The sequence below is a fragment of the Hippocampus zosterae genome, chromosome 11 (assembly GCF_025434085.1).
Source record: "Hippocampus zosterae strain Florida chromosome 11, ASM2543408v3, whole genome shotgun sequence".
NCBI lineage: Eukaryota > Metazoa > Chordata > Actinopteri > Syngnathiformes > Syngnathidae > Hippocampus > Hippocampus zosterae.
Window position 1 is genome coordinate 16,862,644 of NC_067461.1, and position 13,021 is coordinate 16,875,664.

At 40.2% G+C, this 13,021-nt stretch overlaps 1 protein-coding gene and 1 long non-coding RNA gene across 2 annotated transcripts in view; one reads left to right on the forward strand and one right to left on the reverse strand.

Annotated features, from left to right (window-relative positions):
• Window positions 1–875: 875 nt before the first annotated feature.
• The window catches only part of LOC127610334 (uncharacterized), a 33,912-nt gene continuing 21,766 nt past the window's right edge, over window positions 876–13,021 (reverse strand). The window contains exons 2-3 of the long non-coding RNA XR_007964811.1: window positions 4,398–4,530; window positions 876–992 (exon numbers count right to left, since the gene is read on the reverse strand). This is a non-coding gene — a long non-coding RNA (uncharacterized LOC127610334). The remainder of the gene's footprint in view (window positions 993–4,397; window positions 4,531–13,021) is intronic.
• dntt (deoxynucleotidyltransferase, terminal) overlaps window positions 891–13,021 on the forward strand; it is an 80,701-nt gene continuing 68,570 nt past the window's right edge. The window contains exons 1-3 of the mRNA XM_052080316.1: window positions 891–1,081; window positions 4,382–4,556; window positions 6,958–7,068. Coding sequence (XP_051936276.1) covers window positions 891–1,081; window positions 4,382–4,556; window positions 6,958–7,068 — 477 coding nt within the window. The remainder of the gene's footprint in view (window positions 1,082–4,381; window positions 4,557–6,957; window positions 7,069–13,021) is intronic.

Sequence of the window (13,021 nt, forward strand, 5' to 3'; positions counted from 1 at the left end):
GAGCAATTGAGGGTAAGGGGTAAACTGTCAAATTAGTCAACTCTGCTCTATGACATCCGTTAACCTAGAGAAGGCCAAGGTACGGGAGAGCAGTGGAATAAATTCTGTCAAGCTAGCTGGAGCAAAGTGAAGAAACCTTTATGAAATGTACTCATAACAGACATAGTCTGGCAGAGTCTATGATGAGTTTTCTCTCCCTTCTTCATTTAAAAGATGTTTTGCTGTAGATAATTGCATCACAGTGATATAACAGTGGAACTAAAATCACACAAGGTAATAGATGGCCTTCCTAAATAGTTATTTGAAAAGAAAAACATAAAGTCTGTTATCAGTTTTTGCTCCTGCCCACTTCTCCTTCAGCCATATTGTGGTCCGCTTTGTCTACTTGTGTGCGTAAAGGTTGTGGATGAAATTCCACAAAGACTCTTATTTTTCGATAGGAAGCTAATTAAAGTGGTGCAGCAGATGGTTGTGACTTGGTCTGGACATAATGTGTGAGCAAGTGGCAAAATGAACTGGACATGGCAGGACAGCTGTGTGAGGTCACCAGAATTCAGGCAACTCCTTGGAGAGAAGCTCCTCTCATTCCGGACTGTACTTGAAATGAAACTTTGGAGTTCATATGTTGGGCACAACCACTTAAAGTTCATTATTGGAACATGCATTTGGCAACAAAAAAACATCAACAAGGCACTAAAATTGCAGGTGTTTCTATGGTAAACACCAAAACTTAATCTTCAACACCAACACCTGTTGCCAAACGCTTTCTCTGCCAGCAACTGTGACACTGTTAGGAAAAAAAAAAGGAGGAAGACTTTCTTGTTTTTTTTTTCCTTGATGGAAGAAATGAGAACAAAGGTTGCAGAAACACTTAACTCATTCCAGAAAAGATGTTCCATGCTGCTGTTGTGCCTTGTGTTCGGAAGCGGTCAAAACCAGCGAGCGTCAGTGTCCCCAGGCATGCGGTGAAGTTTAAGGAGGTCAGACTGTACCTCGTGGAGAGGAAAATGGGCTCCAGCAGGAGAAGTTTTCTGAGCCAGCTGGCCAGATCAAAAGGCTTTATCGTGGATGACATCCTCAGGTTAGGAAAAAAAAGTTCCATTTGTTACTCCGTATGCTGGGTTGGTCTTCAAAGACTTAAATGATACCTTTGAACTTAACTTACGCTCACTGTAGCTGTGAATGTCAGAGTATGTTCAGTTTTAGTTACACGTCTTGTTATTATCATTATTTTTTGAACACAAAACACAGGAAATGTTTTTTTTTTAATCACACACACACACACACACAATCACAAACACACAGTCATATTTAAGGGGATAATTTTTGTGTAAAGGTGTTTCTAGTCATGATGAATCAGCTGTAGTGTGTTACCTGTAGATGTGACAGGCCTGCATTGTTTGTATTCTCTCACTAGTTGAAAGTATGAAACCCAAAGCTGTGCACGCATTCCTCTGAATGATCGAAAACAAAGCATCAGTCACTTTCCTACGAGGAGATGTTGTTCATGTGGTTCATGCGAATTTCTCCATCGTGAGACAAATAAAGGTTTCCTTATCTTATCTTACATACATACGAGTTAACACAATTTACGGTGCTATTCAAATGAAAGTGTAGTATTTGTCCGTCTGTGTGTTAGCCTCGATAATTCATCTCTATGTTTCAAACCCCAAATAATTTTTATGATGATTTTTATGATTGTGATTTAAGCAGTATGTAATGTATGCTGTTAATGAAGGGTCCTCATGAGTGCTGTAGAACCACGTGTGTGTGTGCGTGCGTGTGTGTGTGTGTGTGTCTCTGTGGTTGCCAGTAGCGTGACAGCTTGGTGATGGCAGCATTCCCAGAAACACAGCTTGAACGCTGCTTTGGTTACACTCGGCTTGATACAATAGTTTGAAACCAACGGCAGGAAATAGAGTGTGTTTGCCTCCAACTGACATTAATTCTGCAAACCGATAAAAATGATATCAGCTGCGGTTTGATAGCAACAGCATACATTTCTAGTTTTACGCAAGTTGAAGGCACATTGCTCTCAACATATGGGCTGATGTAATGGGTGCAATGGGGAATATGCACATGCATGCACTTGCCTCGTTCACAGTATGCTCACGAAGGTCAAGAAAAAGATTCAGGGTAAATCCATGAAAAAGCTAAACTAACTGAGAAATGTTTGTGAGCTCTTCACTTTTCGCAGATGATATATCCCAACTTTTAAAAGGCAAGATGAAGAATAAATACCGAGCTGCAGGCTGCATTTATAAATGTCAGTGAGCGGAGCATTCTCTGCACCCTGGCAGAGGATAAGGTCGATGGAACGTTGGCTAATAAGTGTAAATAATATGTTCAATTTTTCTATTTATCCTAAACCATCTCATCTTAAATCCAAACCTGTGTCACATTGTAGCCAAAGGTACAATCCTGGTAGATGAATGTTTCTTTTGAATCCTTTTTGTTGTACAAAGCAAAAGGTAGTTGCTAAAGCTCCCGTTGCTTCTTCTTCATCATCTTTTTCTTCTGTCTTGTGTTTAAGACGACGAATGAAAATCCGTGATGAGTGATTCCGCAAGAACCAAACCGCAAAGTAGCGAGGGAAGACCACTGTGTATGACATGTTGTATCGGTAGATTAAAAAAAACAAAGCGATTTGAACATCTAAATAATGAGGAAAATGCAATCTGTGATTTGGAAATCCTTTTTCTAAATTATTTGTTATTGTTTTTACAACTGAGCTGGATTTTTTTGAAGGGCACTTCTGTCACGTTTGTGTGGTGGTGGTGGACCCAAAAAGCATGCAGGAGAGAGGAGCAGGGTGTATTTGAAGAAGTGTATTGATAAAACACAGAAAACTAAATCCTAAGCAAACAAAGTCCAAAGTAGCAAACAAAAATCATGACTGAAGATAAAACATAATAGCAACCAAAACATGACCGAAACAAACAAACATGACAGTAGCAAGAGCAAACAATGACCCGACACCGAGTGTTCGGGCAGGAGTCCTATTATACAACTAATTACCAAATGACCAACAGGTGTACAGCTGCCGGGGAAGCCCTACAGTGCCACCTGTTGGTCCCTAAACCGAATCATGACAACTTCATCAGGTACACATGCAAATTTTTATTGGAGAGCTCCATGACAGCTCGACAACTTCCCATTTATAGCCCCCGCTAGATTTTGCCGCGGATTTCAAAGCTCTCCACAATCTTTTTTTTTTTTAAGATAAAATAAGATGTTAGGATCGAAAAATACAATGTTGTCATGTTTTAAAGAGTAATGTCAGAGATGGTCGCTCGGACATAAGATAAACTTTATGTGTTCCACACTGGGGAAATTTGCAGTCTACAGCAGCAAAATGGGGGTCGGGATGTGGGGTGGGGGGAGGGAGACAACGTGTTTCATTGCACAAAACAAATGTTTTCAGAAAGGAACTGTACACAGTTCAATATAAAACAAAGCATTAGCAATATATTTGTAGAATAAATATAATAAATTAGCAATAGCATAGAAAACAGAATGAGGTGGCTGTGCTATTTACAATGGTAAACTTGCTCTTTTTATATTCTCCTTCACATTACAAAAGAAATGTGTCAAGTCAAGTCAAGTCAACAGTATTTATAGAGCACTTTCAAACAGCCAGCGCTGCATACAAAGTACTGTACATGGAGCAATTTAACATGCACAATAAACACCTCTAATGTTAACTGAACATCTCAACAAACATCTCTTTATTGTCGCGATAAGCAATGAAGATGAACAAAAAGTTGAATTAAGCAACAACACTTTTGTGGGCCAAAGGCCCACCTTACCAGCCTTCCGCAGGAACTAGCTGATGAGCCGCCCGGAGGGCGGCGAACCACCACCTTACCAGCCTTCCGCAGGAACTAGCTGATGAGCCGCCCGGAGGGCGGCGAACCAGCTAGTGGAATATATTGGTGGACACACAAGTGTACCAAGTAGGTATTATGAATTTGCTTGGCATGGGTATTGTAGGACGTAGTATCTGAGCAAGTTTATGGGATTAAAATGAATTCTGAACTTTTCCACCCAAGAAATTAAATGCAATATCGTAGTGGAATATAAATGCCCACCAGACAATACATCCCTCTTTCATTCATATTGTCGGTTTGCTGGTTGTTGGTTAGCAGCCTGGGATGTTAGTCTGCTGGTTAGCGTACTTGCTTTTTAGCCTGGGAGATGGTGGCAATGTAGGTTTGAGCCAAAAGCAAAACCTCATCGGAAGGCCCCGTCACATGTACGTTCCAAGATAGAATGACTTCTTTAATTTTTTTGCGAGGACTCAGGACCTAATTTTAGCACCGGGTCCTTGTGTGTGGCCACAATGGTACAAAACATTAAAGTCATTCATCTTCATTCACAGTGATGATATCACTCACGTCGTGTCTGAGGACAGCAGGGCATCATCCCTGTGGGCGTGGCTAAAGGGATGCGGCCTGAAGAATCTTTCCAATATGCAAGTCCTGCACATCAGCTGGTTCACTGAAAGCATGAGAGTGGGAACGCCTGCTCCTGTGGAGAACAGACACGTCATTCAGGTTTGGGTCATAAATCACACAGAAAACTCTTCAAAGCAAGCAGCTGGTTGTTTTAATGATCCGGATAACCAGACCATATCCACACAGCTGACTTTCAATTGATTTTTTTTCTTCACAATTTGACAGATGTGAAGCAGTAGATGGCTTTGCGCAAGGGACAAGAGCCGACTTTTTTGCCATTCAATGGAAGCGGCTCCCCTCATTCCCTTTAAATTCAGCGCAGAGGAAGGCGTGTGGTCTGCATGGCAGAAGGACTCAATCAAGTCCATTCAGGAGATTGACACTTACAAATTACATTTAAAAGACACTGCAAGAAGCTGCACTAAAATCAAAATACAGCAATTTTTACACTTAGCATAGAAGCAGTGTCTTTGAAAAGAGAGCCCAAATTCTTAATTCTCTCTTATTGTCTGGTGCCACTGCAATACTGTCCACACATGATCAAAATATAAAGATTTTCTTTATCTACAATACGATAAGGGATGCAGTAACGCTTTTTAAGCCTCTGAGTACAGTATTGGGTTAATTGCAGTAGCAAACTATTCCCATGATGAACCAGGTTAGAAATAGTTATCGCTTTGTACATTTTGTATTTGACAAAATACAAATACACTAACTACATCCTTGTCTTGCAAATGAGATGCTTGCAATTTATTTTGGAATGTGTGTATTCTCACTCGCTTCAAGTCTTCTCCGTGGTAGGGAGGAACTGTCGACTAGAGCCCATGTAGAAAACTGTCCTCAGTTGTACTTGTAACATATTGTCCTTGTGTGTTACGATAACCAAAATGAATCTAATTTCCTCTGGTTGAGATGTCTTAAAAACCTGAAAAACTCTCATTTGTATTTTGAGCTTTACTTTAATCAATATGAATCCCACAAGTACTATTACCTGGAGGACTCATTTAACTTCATTTCAGCCTTTGCTCTTGTTACCATCTTGAGAGCAACTTCCATCCATATTATGTGGAAATGTAAAATGAACAGACAGACAAGGCAGCTAACGGAGACTCATACATATGCGGCAGAAGATGACTCTATTGAGATTTGACTACAAAACAAGAAATGTTATCAAATAAAAGTTTTCCCAGACCTTATCTACATTTTCGCCCCCAAAGCCTGTAAAAACTCTCACAACTTTCCTACTAAATAATCTTGAAATTTCTTTGTCGTCTTTATTTTGGGCACATGGACATTGTTGCTCATTTCCAGTCAACCTTGTTATGAAACGACAGTGCTAATAATGCCGTGCTGGCATTTATTGATGCATTTCCCCAGGCCACCATAAACCCTCTCTTCTTCTTGTTGTGTGACGCACGTCTTCTGCAAACTGAACAAGGGAGCATGCTGTGGCAATTGAGCAAGAGTGATAAACTCATTCAACCGGCTACCACGTAGAGATAAAATAAAATTCTGCAAATAGGCTGTGACTGAGAGGCATTTATCTCTTCAGCTCTTCCGGATAGCAAGGAAATAAAGCGCATTTTATGTCATAAATGGTCCAAAGCAAGTCAGAGTATATTTGAAAGCATATATCTCCTTGCCGTGCAATATTTGTAATTGGCCCGCCGAGGCACATTTCCGGTATTTGTATTCTAGTGTGTAGGCATAGAAAGGCAGGTGCAAAATTCAAGAAGAGCAACGACCTAGATGACATTTGCAATTTTTCCTTTTGCACATCAACATCCCAAGGAGCAACGTGTATGCTTTTAAGTACAAAAATACTAACATTGTAAGCAGCTCATTCAACCAAGCAGTACAATACAAGACATTCTGATTTATATAGCGCTTTCACAACAGCTGCAGCTGTAATAAAGCGCTTAACAAAACGGTCAACGAGAGAATTCTTCGCATTACTTTTTTGATGCTTGCTTCTTGCAATGCATGGCTTGTCTCACCGTACCTTTCTCCGGTTCCAGTTCTCATGCTAAATCCAAGACTACCGGTAATTGGATGTTCACAACATTCCTTGTGATGTCTAATTATCCGAATAGATTTTATTATGCCTTTGACATATATTTCACAAATGTTGAACTGTTTCTTCACAGTATGAAAAAGACATTTTACAGGAGGCAAACGGGATGATGGCAAGCAGATTTGTAATGCCGTTGGTTCAGCGTTGTAATGGATTTGGATGCCACCAGACTGTGAGATGAGTGTCATTAGCCTGTTGCCCCGGAGACACGCGGTTATGAAATAACTTCAAGTAAAACGGTTACATTTTTATTCTCAGCTTGACGCTTGCCTCGGCTGCTCGGGGATATGCGTAAATCCTTCGACACATCTAGACATTTAGGATCCTGGCAACTTTCAAGTACTTGCCATGATATGATACACAAAACAATACACTGTTTGTCATGCATTGATTTGTTCTTGAGTGTCTGGTTATGCCTGTACACAGGACACACCGCCTGCATTGCAAGAAGGATTGGCACCCACCCCCGTGGCTCTGGTTTCTCAGTATGCCTGCCAGAGACGGACCAGCACAGACAACAAAAACAAGATTTTGACAGTAAGAAAAAGTTACCCCTCTTTACTACATGACACATAATTTGCCCTATAAGAACTAAAAGTTTTAGGAGCCACATGTTTTCTCTCTTTCAATGTATTCATCAAATGGTGGCCAAGACCGATTAGCTCCACCGGAATCTTAATTCAAGGCTTGAAATAAGTGGTCACAATGTATAATTTGCGTCTCATATGTACATGTTGAATGGCGCCAACGTCACACGTGCAGCAAGTCGGTGGCAAAGCTATTTGATTGATGCTGTGGGAAGATGACAAAAGTGGATGAAAACGCAAGGCGACCACTGTGGCGTATCATCGTTGCAACATGGACCTTGCTTTTCACTGTGAAGCGTTAAGCCAATTGGGACCCAAAAATCAACATCCCACAAATAAGTGAGATATATGTTAATGAACCGTACGAACATAACATTAGCCCTGTACCGATCTGGCGTCGAGGACGCCTCACGCCCATGACATAGAAAGTGCGGTGCATCGTTTTTTTTTCTTTGCCTCCCATTGTCCACCCTCGCATAGTGGAATATGTCTCACGTGGCCCCACTATTTGTTTGTAGCCATTAACCAAAAGTGTGATTGAGCAAAATCCCTGTCACTTCTTGACCATGTGCTCTAGCTCCCTTTTCTGCACAAAATGTCTGCCGTGTGATTCCGGGCATCGTCATTTGCTGGGCGCGCGCGCAAAGCCAAGCTCCTGTGCAGATCTGCACTTTTGCATGCCCACAAACTGTCTCTCTGCTGTTTGGACACTCTTTCTTTTTGTCTGCCTCCTCGGCAAACTATTCGGTCAGGCCATGCTCTTGGCAGAAACATGCGATGGCGGGCGGGGTCTGGTCATTGTCAAACTTGTACTGTGGCCACTCATTCGGTCCAAGAAGACACAGGATTTTATGACACCTTGTCTGGAAATATGCAGAAGTAGGTACATTTTGCTCTTCTGTCATTCATCATTTGCGAGTGTCCAGGCCACCCGTCCATCATTATTTCAACCTGAACCAAAACATTTGTTACTCCATCATCATTACTTTAACCAAGCTTCCATCATCGCCACATCGCAGTCCGTCACCACTATTTTAGGGACCAACAGGCCTTCTTCTTCTTCTACTTTGTTTTCTACTACTTATTGCATCATATGGATACTAATACTAACTAATCTATTCAGATAAAGAACCACACCTCATACTGGGAAAACTAAAACAATAAAATTGCACAGTATTTACAGTCAATATTTAAAATCATCTCTTTGAAAAATGCAATAAATGAACAAAATATTACATGCTGTGTGCGCCTTGCGACCCAGTAGTAGATAAATCGAAGACAAGAAAAGTTATCACATCACATGGTGTGTCTCTCTCCAGCGATCTCTCTATCTCTCTCTCTTTGATATACAACCGTCATACATGACCCAAAACGGAAGTAATTGCTTAATCATGTCACCAAATTTAACAGAAAACCATAACCATAAAGGTTTATATGCAACTAAATACACAAACCAAAAATAAATTACCGGTAATATGAGACTTCAGATTTCTCTTTAAAAATAAAATCCTCCCTGAAGAAAGATAGTAATTTTGATCCTTGTTAATTAATTAAAATATCAAATAAAGTGCACTATCAAACATCATTTGTTCCCTTAAATTGTCTTTGGTATAAATGGACAATAATCTCCCAAAGCCAAAATTCCCAAATCTTGTAGAAATTCTTTTGCAGTCAAGTTGAGGTTGTATCAGTTAAAAGGACTCCCACTGTGTTTCCATTTCCACTTCATGTAGGAGTCCCATTTTTACAATACGGTGAAGCTAGCTTACTCACCCTCACCATCACCACCACTCTGAAATATACGCCGAAATATGGGTTAAAGTGACAAATGAGATGCTTCTGTAGCTGCGATATTCTGGAAGCGTAACAAATGACATGTTCACAAACCCGTGGCACAGAGCTGGCATATACCACATACCCTCAGGTGCTGGATTGGCCAAGAGGATGATGGACATGACAGTCCCCACCAGGAACGATGAATCTCTTACTCCATCTTCATGAACAGTGTTGGAGGGCTGAAGCAGGTTGGGGAAGCTGACGTCCCCATAAAATGACACGGGAAAAAGAAAACCCTGGGAAATTATGAGGCCAGAAGACAGTTTTGCACTGTATCTTGTTGACTGGAAAGGAATTACCAAGAACATGTACAGGTAGAAAGATCAAGAAACACACAAAAATATTTATTTTAATGGAAACATTTTTTTTTACCTAATTGAGCGTCTATCCATTTTGCGCTTTTTGAATCCATTTTCTTCCTCTTCATTAACTGAAATTAGAAGCCACACTTGATTTATCTTGACCATAATGAAATCATTAAACTCACGTCACTCTACCTCCTCATGAGAGATGTTACTTAGGAACGTCCACATTGAAATAGCTCGTTGGATTTTTTTTAATGTCTAATGATAAAAATGGAATTCTATTTCCCTTCCAGTTCCAGTATACTTCCAATTATATATATAAAAAATATACAAGAAACACACACACACACACAAAAAAAACATATCCAGCATGACGAACATAATTGTGACAAGTCTTTTTTTCTGGTCCTGCCCGGTATTTAAGATTAAGATATCCTTTATTTGTCCCACACTGGGGAAATTTACAGCCTCCAGCAGCAAGAATGTGGGTAGAAAGAAGAAGAAAAAAAAAAAAACAAACACCGTTTAATTAAGTGCAATATAAATACAAAATCGATAAATCGCAGTGCTATTTACAATTGTTTTTACAATTTACAATTTGCACTTGTTGCCGGGGCAGACTATGTTGGAGTATAACTTAACTGCTGGATAATGCAATAATAGTAAAAAAATATAGATGTATATACAGCAGATCCAGAAGCTTCTCCTTCTCCATAGTTACGGTGCAGCCTTATTGCAAAATGGATGAAATCCATTTTTTCTCATAAAAACAATCTCAATTTTGGGGGAAGATTTTTGGACAGAAAAAATCTGATGTACAGTACAAACATAATGCAGATATTTACAGAAGCTCAAATTTGAATTTTGCTGCATCCTGTTTTCACTGATTATCCTTGAGATTTTCTACTGCTGAATTAGAGTCTACCTGTTGCCAGTTGTTTTTTTTGACACGGTCTGGAAAAGCCTGCACATGTCTACAGTGGATATAAAAAGCAAATGCTCCTGTTTAAATGACATGTTTCTGTGATATAAAAAGAGGCCAATAGAAGGTATTTGTGGGATTTATGCATTTGAGCCAGTCACATCATATAGTCTGTTGTGATTCGACGAGAGGATCAAGAGAGGAGCAATCATGATCGACAGGATGTGTTATAAAGAAGGATGAGAAAGTAGACGGTGCAAAACAGCTTCCAGCTACAGACAAGGCTGCTCACTTGTCACCTTTGTACCACTGATCCCCAAATGTAAGCCTTTCCACACAAATTTGACCAAGGCAGACACAGAAATTGTCATCACACATATATGCATGCATGCACAAAGCCAGCATAACACCCCCCCCCCCCCCCACATATATATATTCATTCATTCATTCATTCATTCATCTTCCGAGCCGCTTGATCCTCACTAGGGTCGCGGGGGGTGCTGAAGCCTATCCCAGCTGTCTTCGGGCAGTAGGCGGGGGACACCCTGAATCGGTTGCCAGCCAATCGCAGGGCACACAGAAATGAACAACCATTCGCACTCACACCTAGGGACAATTTAGAGTGTTCAATCAGCCTGCCACGCATGTTTTTGGAATGTGGGAGGAAACCGGAGCACCCGGAGAAAACCCACGCAGGCCCGGGGAGAACATGCAAACTCCACACAGGGAGGCCGGAGCTGGAAACGAACCCACGACCTCTGTACTGTGAAGCCGACGTGCTAACCACTGGACTACCGGGCCGCCCTACATATATATATATATATATATATATATATATATATATATATATATATATATATATATATATATATATATATATATATATATATATATATATATACACAAAGATATTCCCACATTTTAACTCCACATCATAGTTCAATATTTGGATTTTACATTTCTAGATATTTTCAAACCTTTTTCATTTATTTTGTTTTATTATTTATCAACAAATTCCTCACATTTCTAGCACCAAGGCATTCATTTTTTTTGTAAATAAATCCTTCAGCTAATTACACTGGACTCACCATTCTGAATATGCTTATATTTTTATTTTATAATTCATATTTACTTAAATATTTTTTGTTCTTCTTCTCCTTTTCATGATTTTTGCTGCTGTGCATTGGGAATTTCTCCATCATGAGACGAATAAAGGTTTTCTTATCTTATCTTACACAAATGGTGCAATCATTTCATGTAAGTCCATAAGATAAGGGTAAATAAAACCCATTGGAGCCGTTAATTATTCCTAATTACTTGTCAGTGGGATTTCTAACTTGGTTTCACACTTTCTTTGTACACATGCAGCAAAGAAGGTTGTTGTGTGAGCATGATTCACAGGCATGGCCGCAAGGCATGGTGGTGGGAGGTAAATTGGCATGCTGCATCAATATGTCTGCAATGTTTGCCCCAATGAGCCATAATTCCTCATTAATAAGATGAGGGCCATAGTGTGTTCTATTGCCCACTATGCTAAACTCTATTTACCGGTAGCTGTTCCTATAACAGAACCTGATCGATTGGCTTCGTGCGTGTTTGTGCTAGCATAGGTTCAGGAAAAATTATGATTGTTTTGTTGCTTCAACATTTACTCATTATGGTTAAACTGGTCATTTTGTGAGGGTTTTTATTTAAAGACACAGGGCCCTATTTTTGTGCTCAGTGCAAGTCTAGCATGAAATGCTAAGCGCTAGACAGCAAAGACGGTGGGGCGTGTTTCCGTCAGTGACAGGTCTCCACCTGGTTAGTGATGATTACACTGTCGGACAAAAACCACTTCCGTCAGCACTTATATTTTTTATTTCTTTTAATTAATCATTATAAATGGGCAGCAAAACAGGTGTCCATCAGAGATGAACTGATGGATCTTCCATCATGCTGACATAATACCCACCTCTGTCCAAGATGATGATAATAATCATGCATTCAATGAAGTGATTTCGCCAGTGATTCAGATTTTTTCTGAATGAAATACAATGACATCCACCACACATCATCAAGCGCACAATCTGTATGACCAATCTTAGATCAATTCCACCCACATAGCAATGCACTACCGGTGCCACAACTTTGACCTGCTTCTGTCATCAAATTTTCAGATGCGCTGGAGGCGTGAAATAGAAAAACGCCCTTGGTCCGTTGAATCGAGCAGCACAAAAAATTAAGATTCACCAATTTTTATGCCGAGCGTGCGTGCGCCCGCCGACAGAAATAAAGCCCACACTGATCAATCCTAAAGACTCAGTCCATAATACCATGGTTTAAAAAATGAAAAAAAAATGATCTAAATGACACACTCAAACAAATGTATAATCCAAACTTTTGATGAATTTGATTAATTTTGTAGACCACGTAGTCTGTTCTGAGTCCATTCATCCATATTCCACCACAAACTATTGAGGGTAACCACTGAGTTGGAGACGATGCCAGCTGATATTGGGGTGACATGTTCACGAGAAAAAGATTATGAAAGAGATTATTAATAGATAAATTGATAAAGGTTGTCATCTCAAAGTTGTATCATAGCACAGCAACCGTCTCATTCTGACAAACATGTACATGCTCTCTGCTCCATCGCCAGCCCGGCTTGTTGTGTGTTGCATGCTGTATAGAGAGTCATCTGTGAGTGAATTCGTTGCTCCATCTCCATGTGGTGCATTAAGCGGGTCAGTGCATCCTTGGGCGAGCTAGTGTCCTGTTTACTGACATGAGGCTGCATGTCTGCACGAGACAGCGGGTGGTACAGTGACCTCAAATGAGGGCTTGGCTTCAGGCATAAA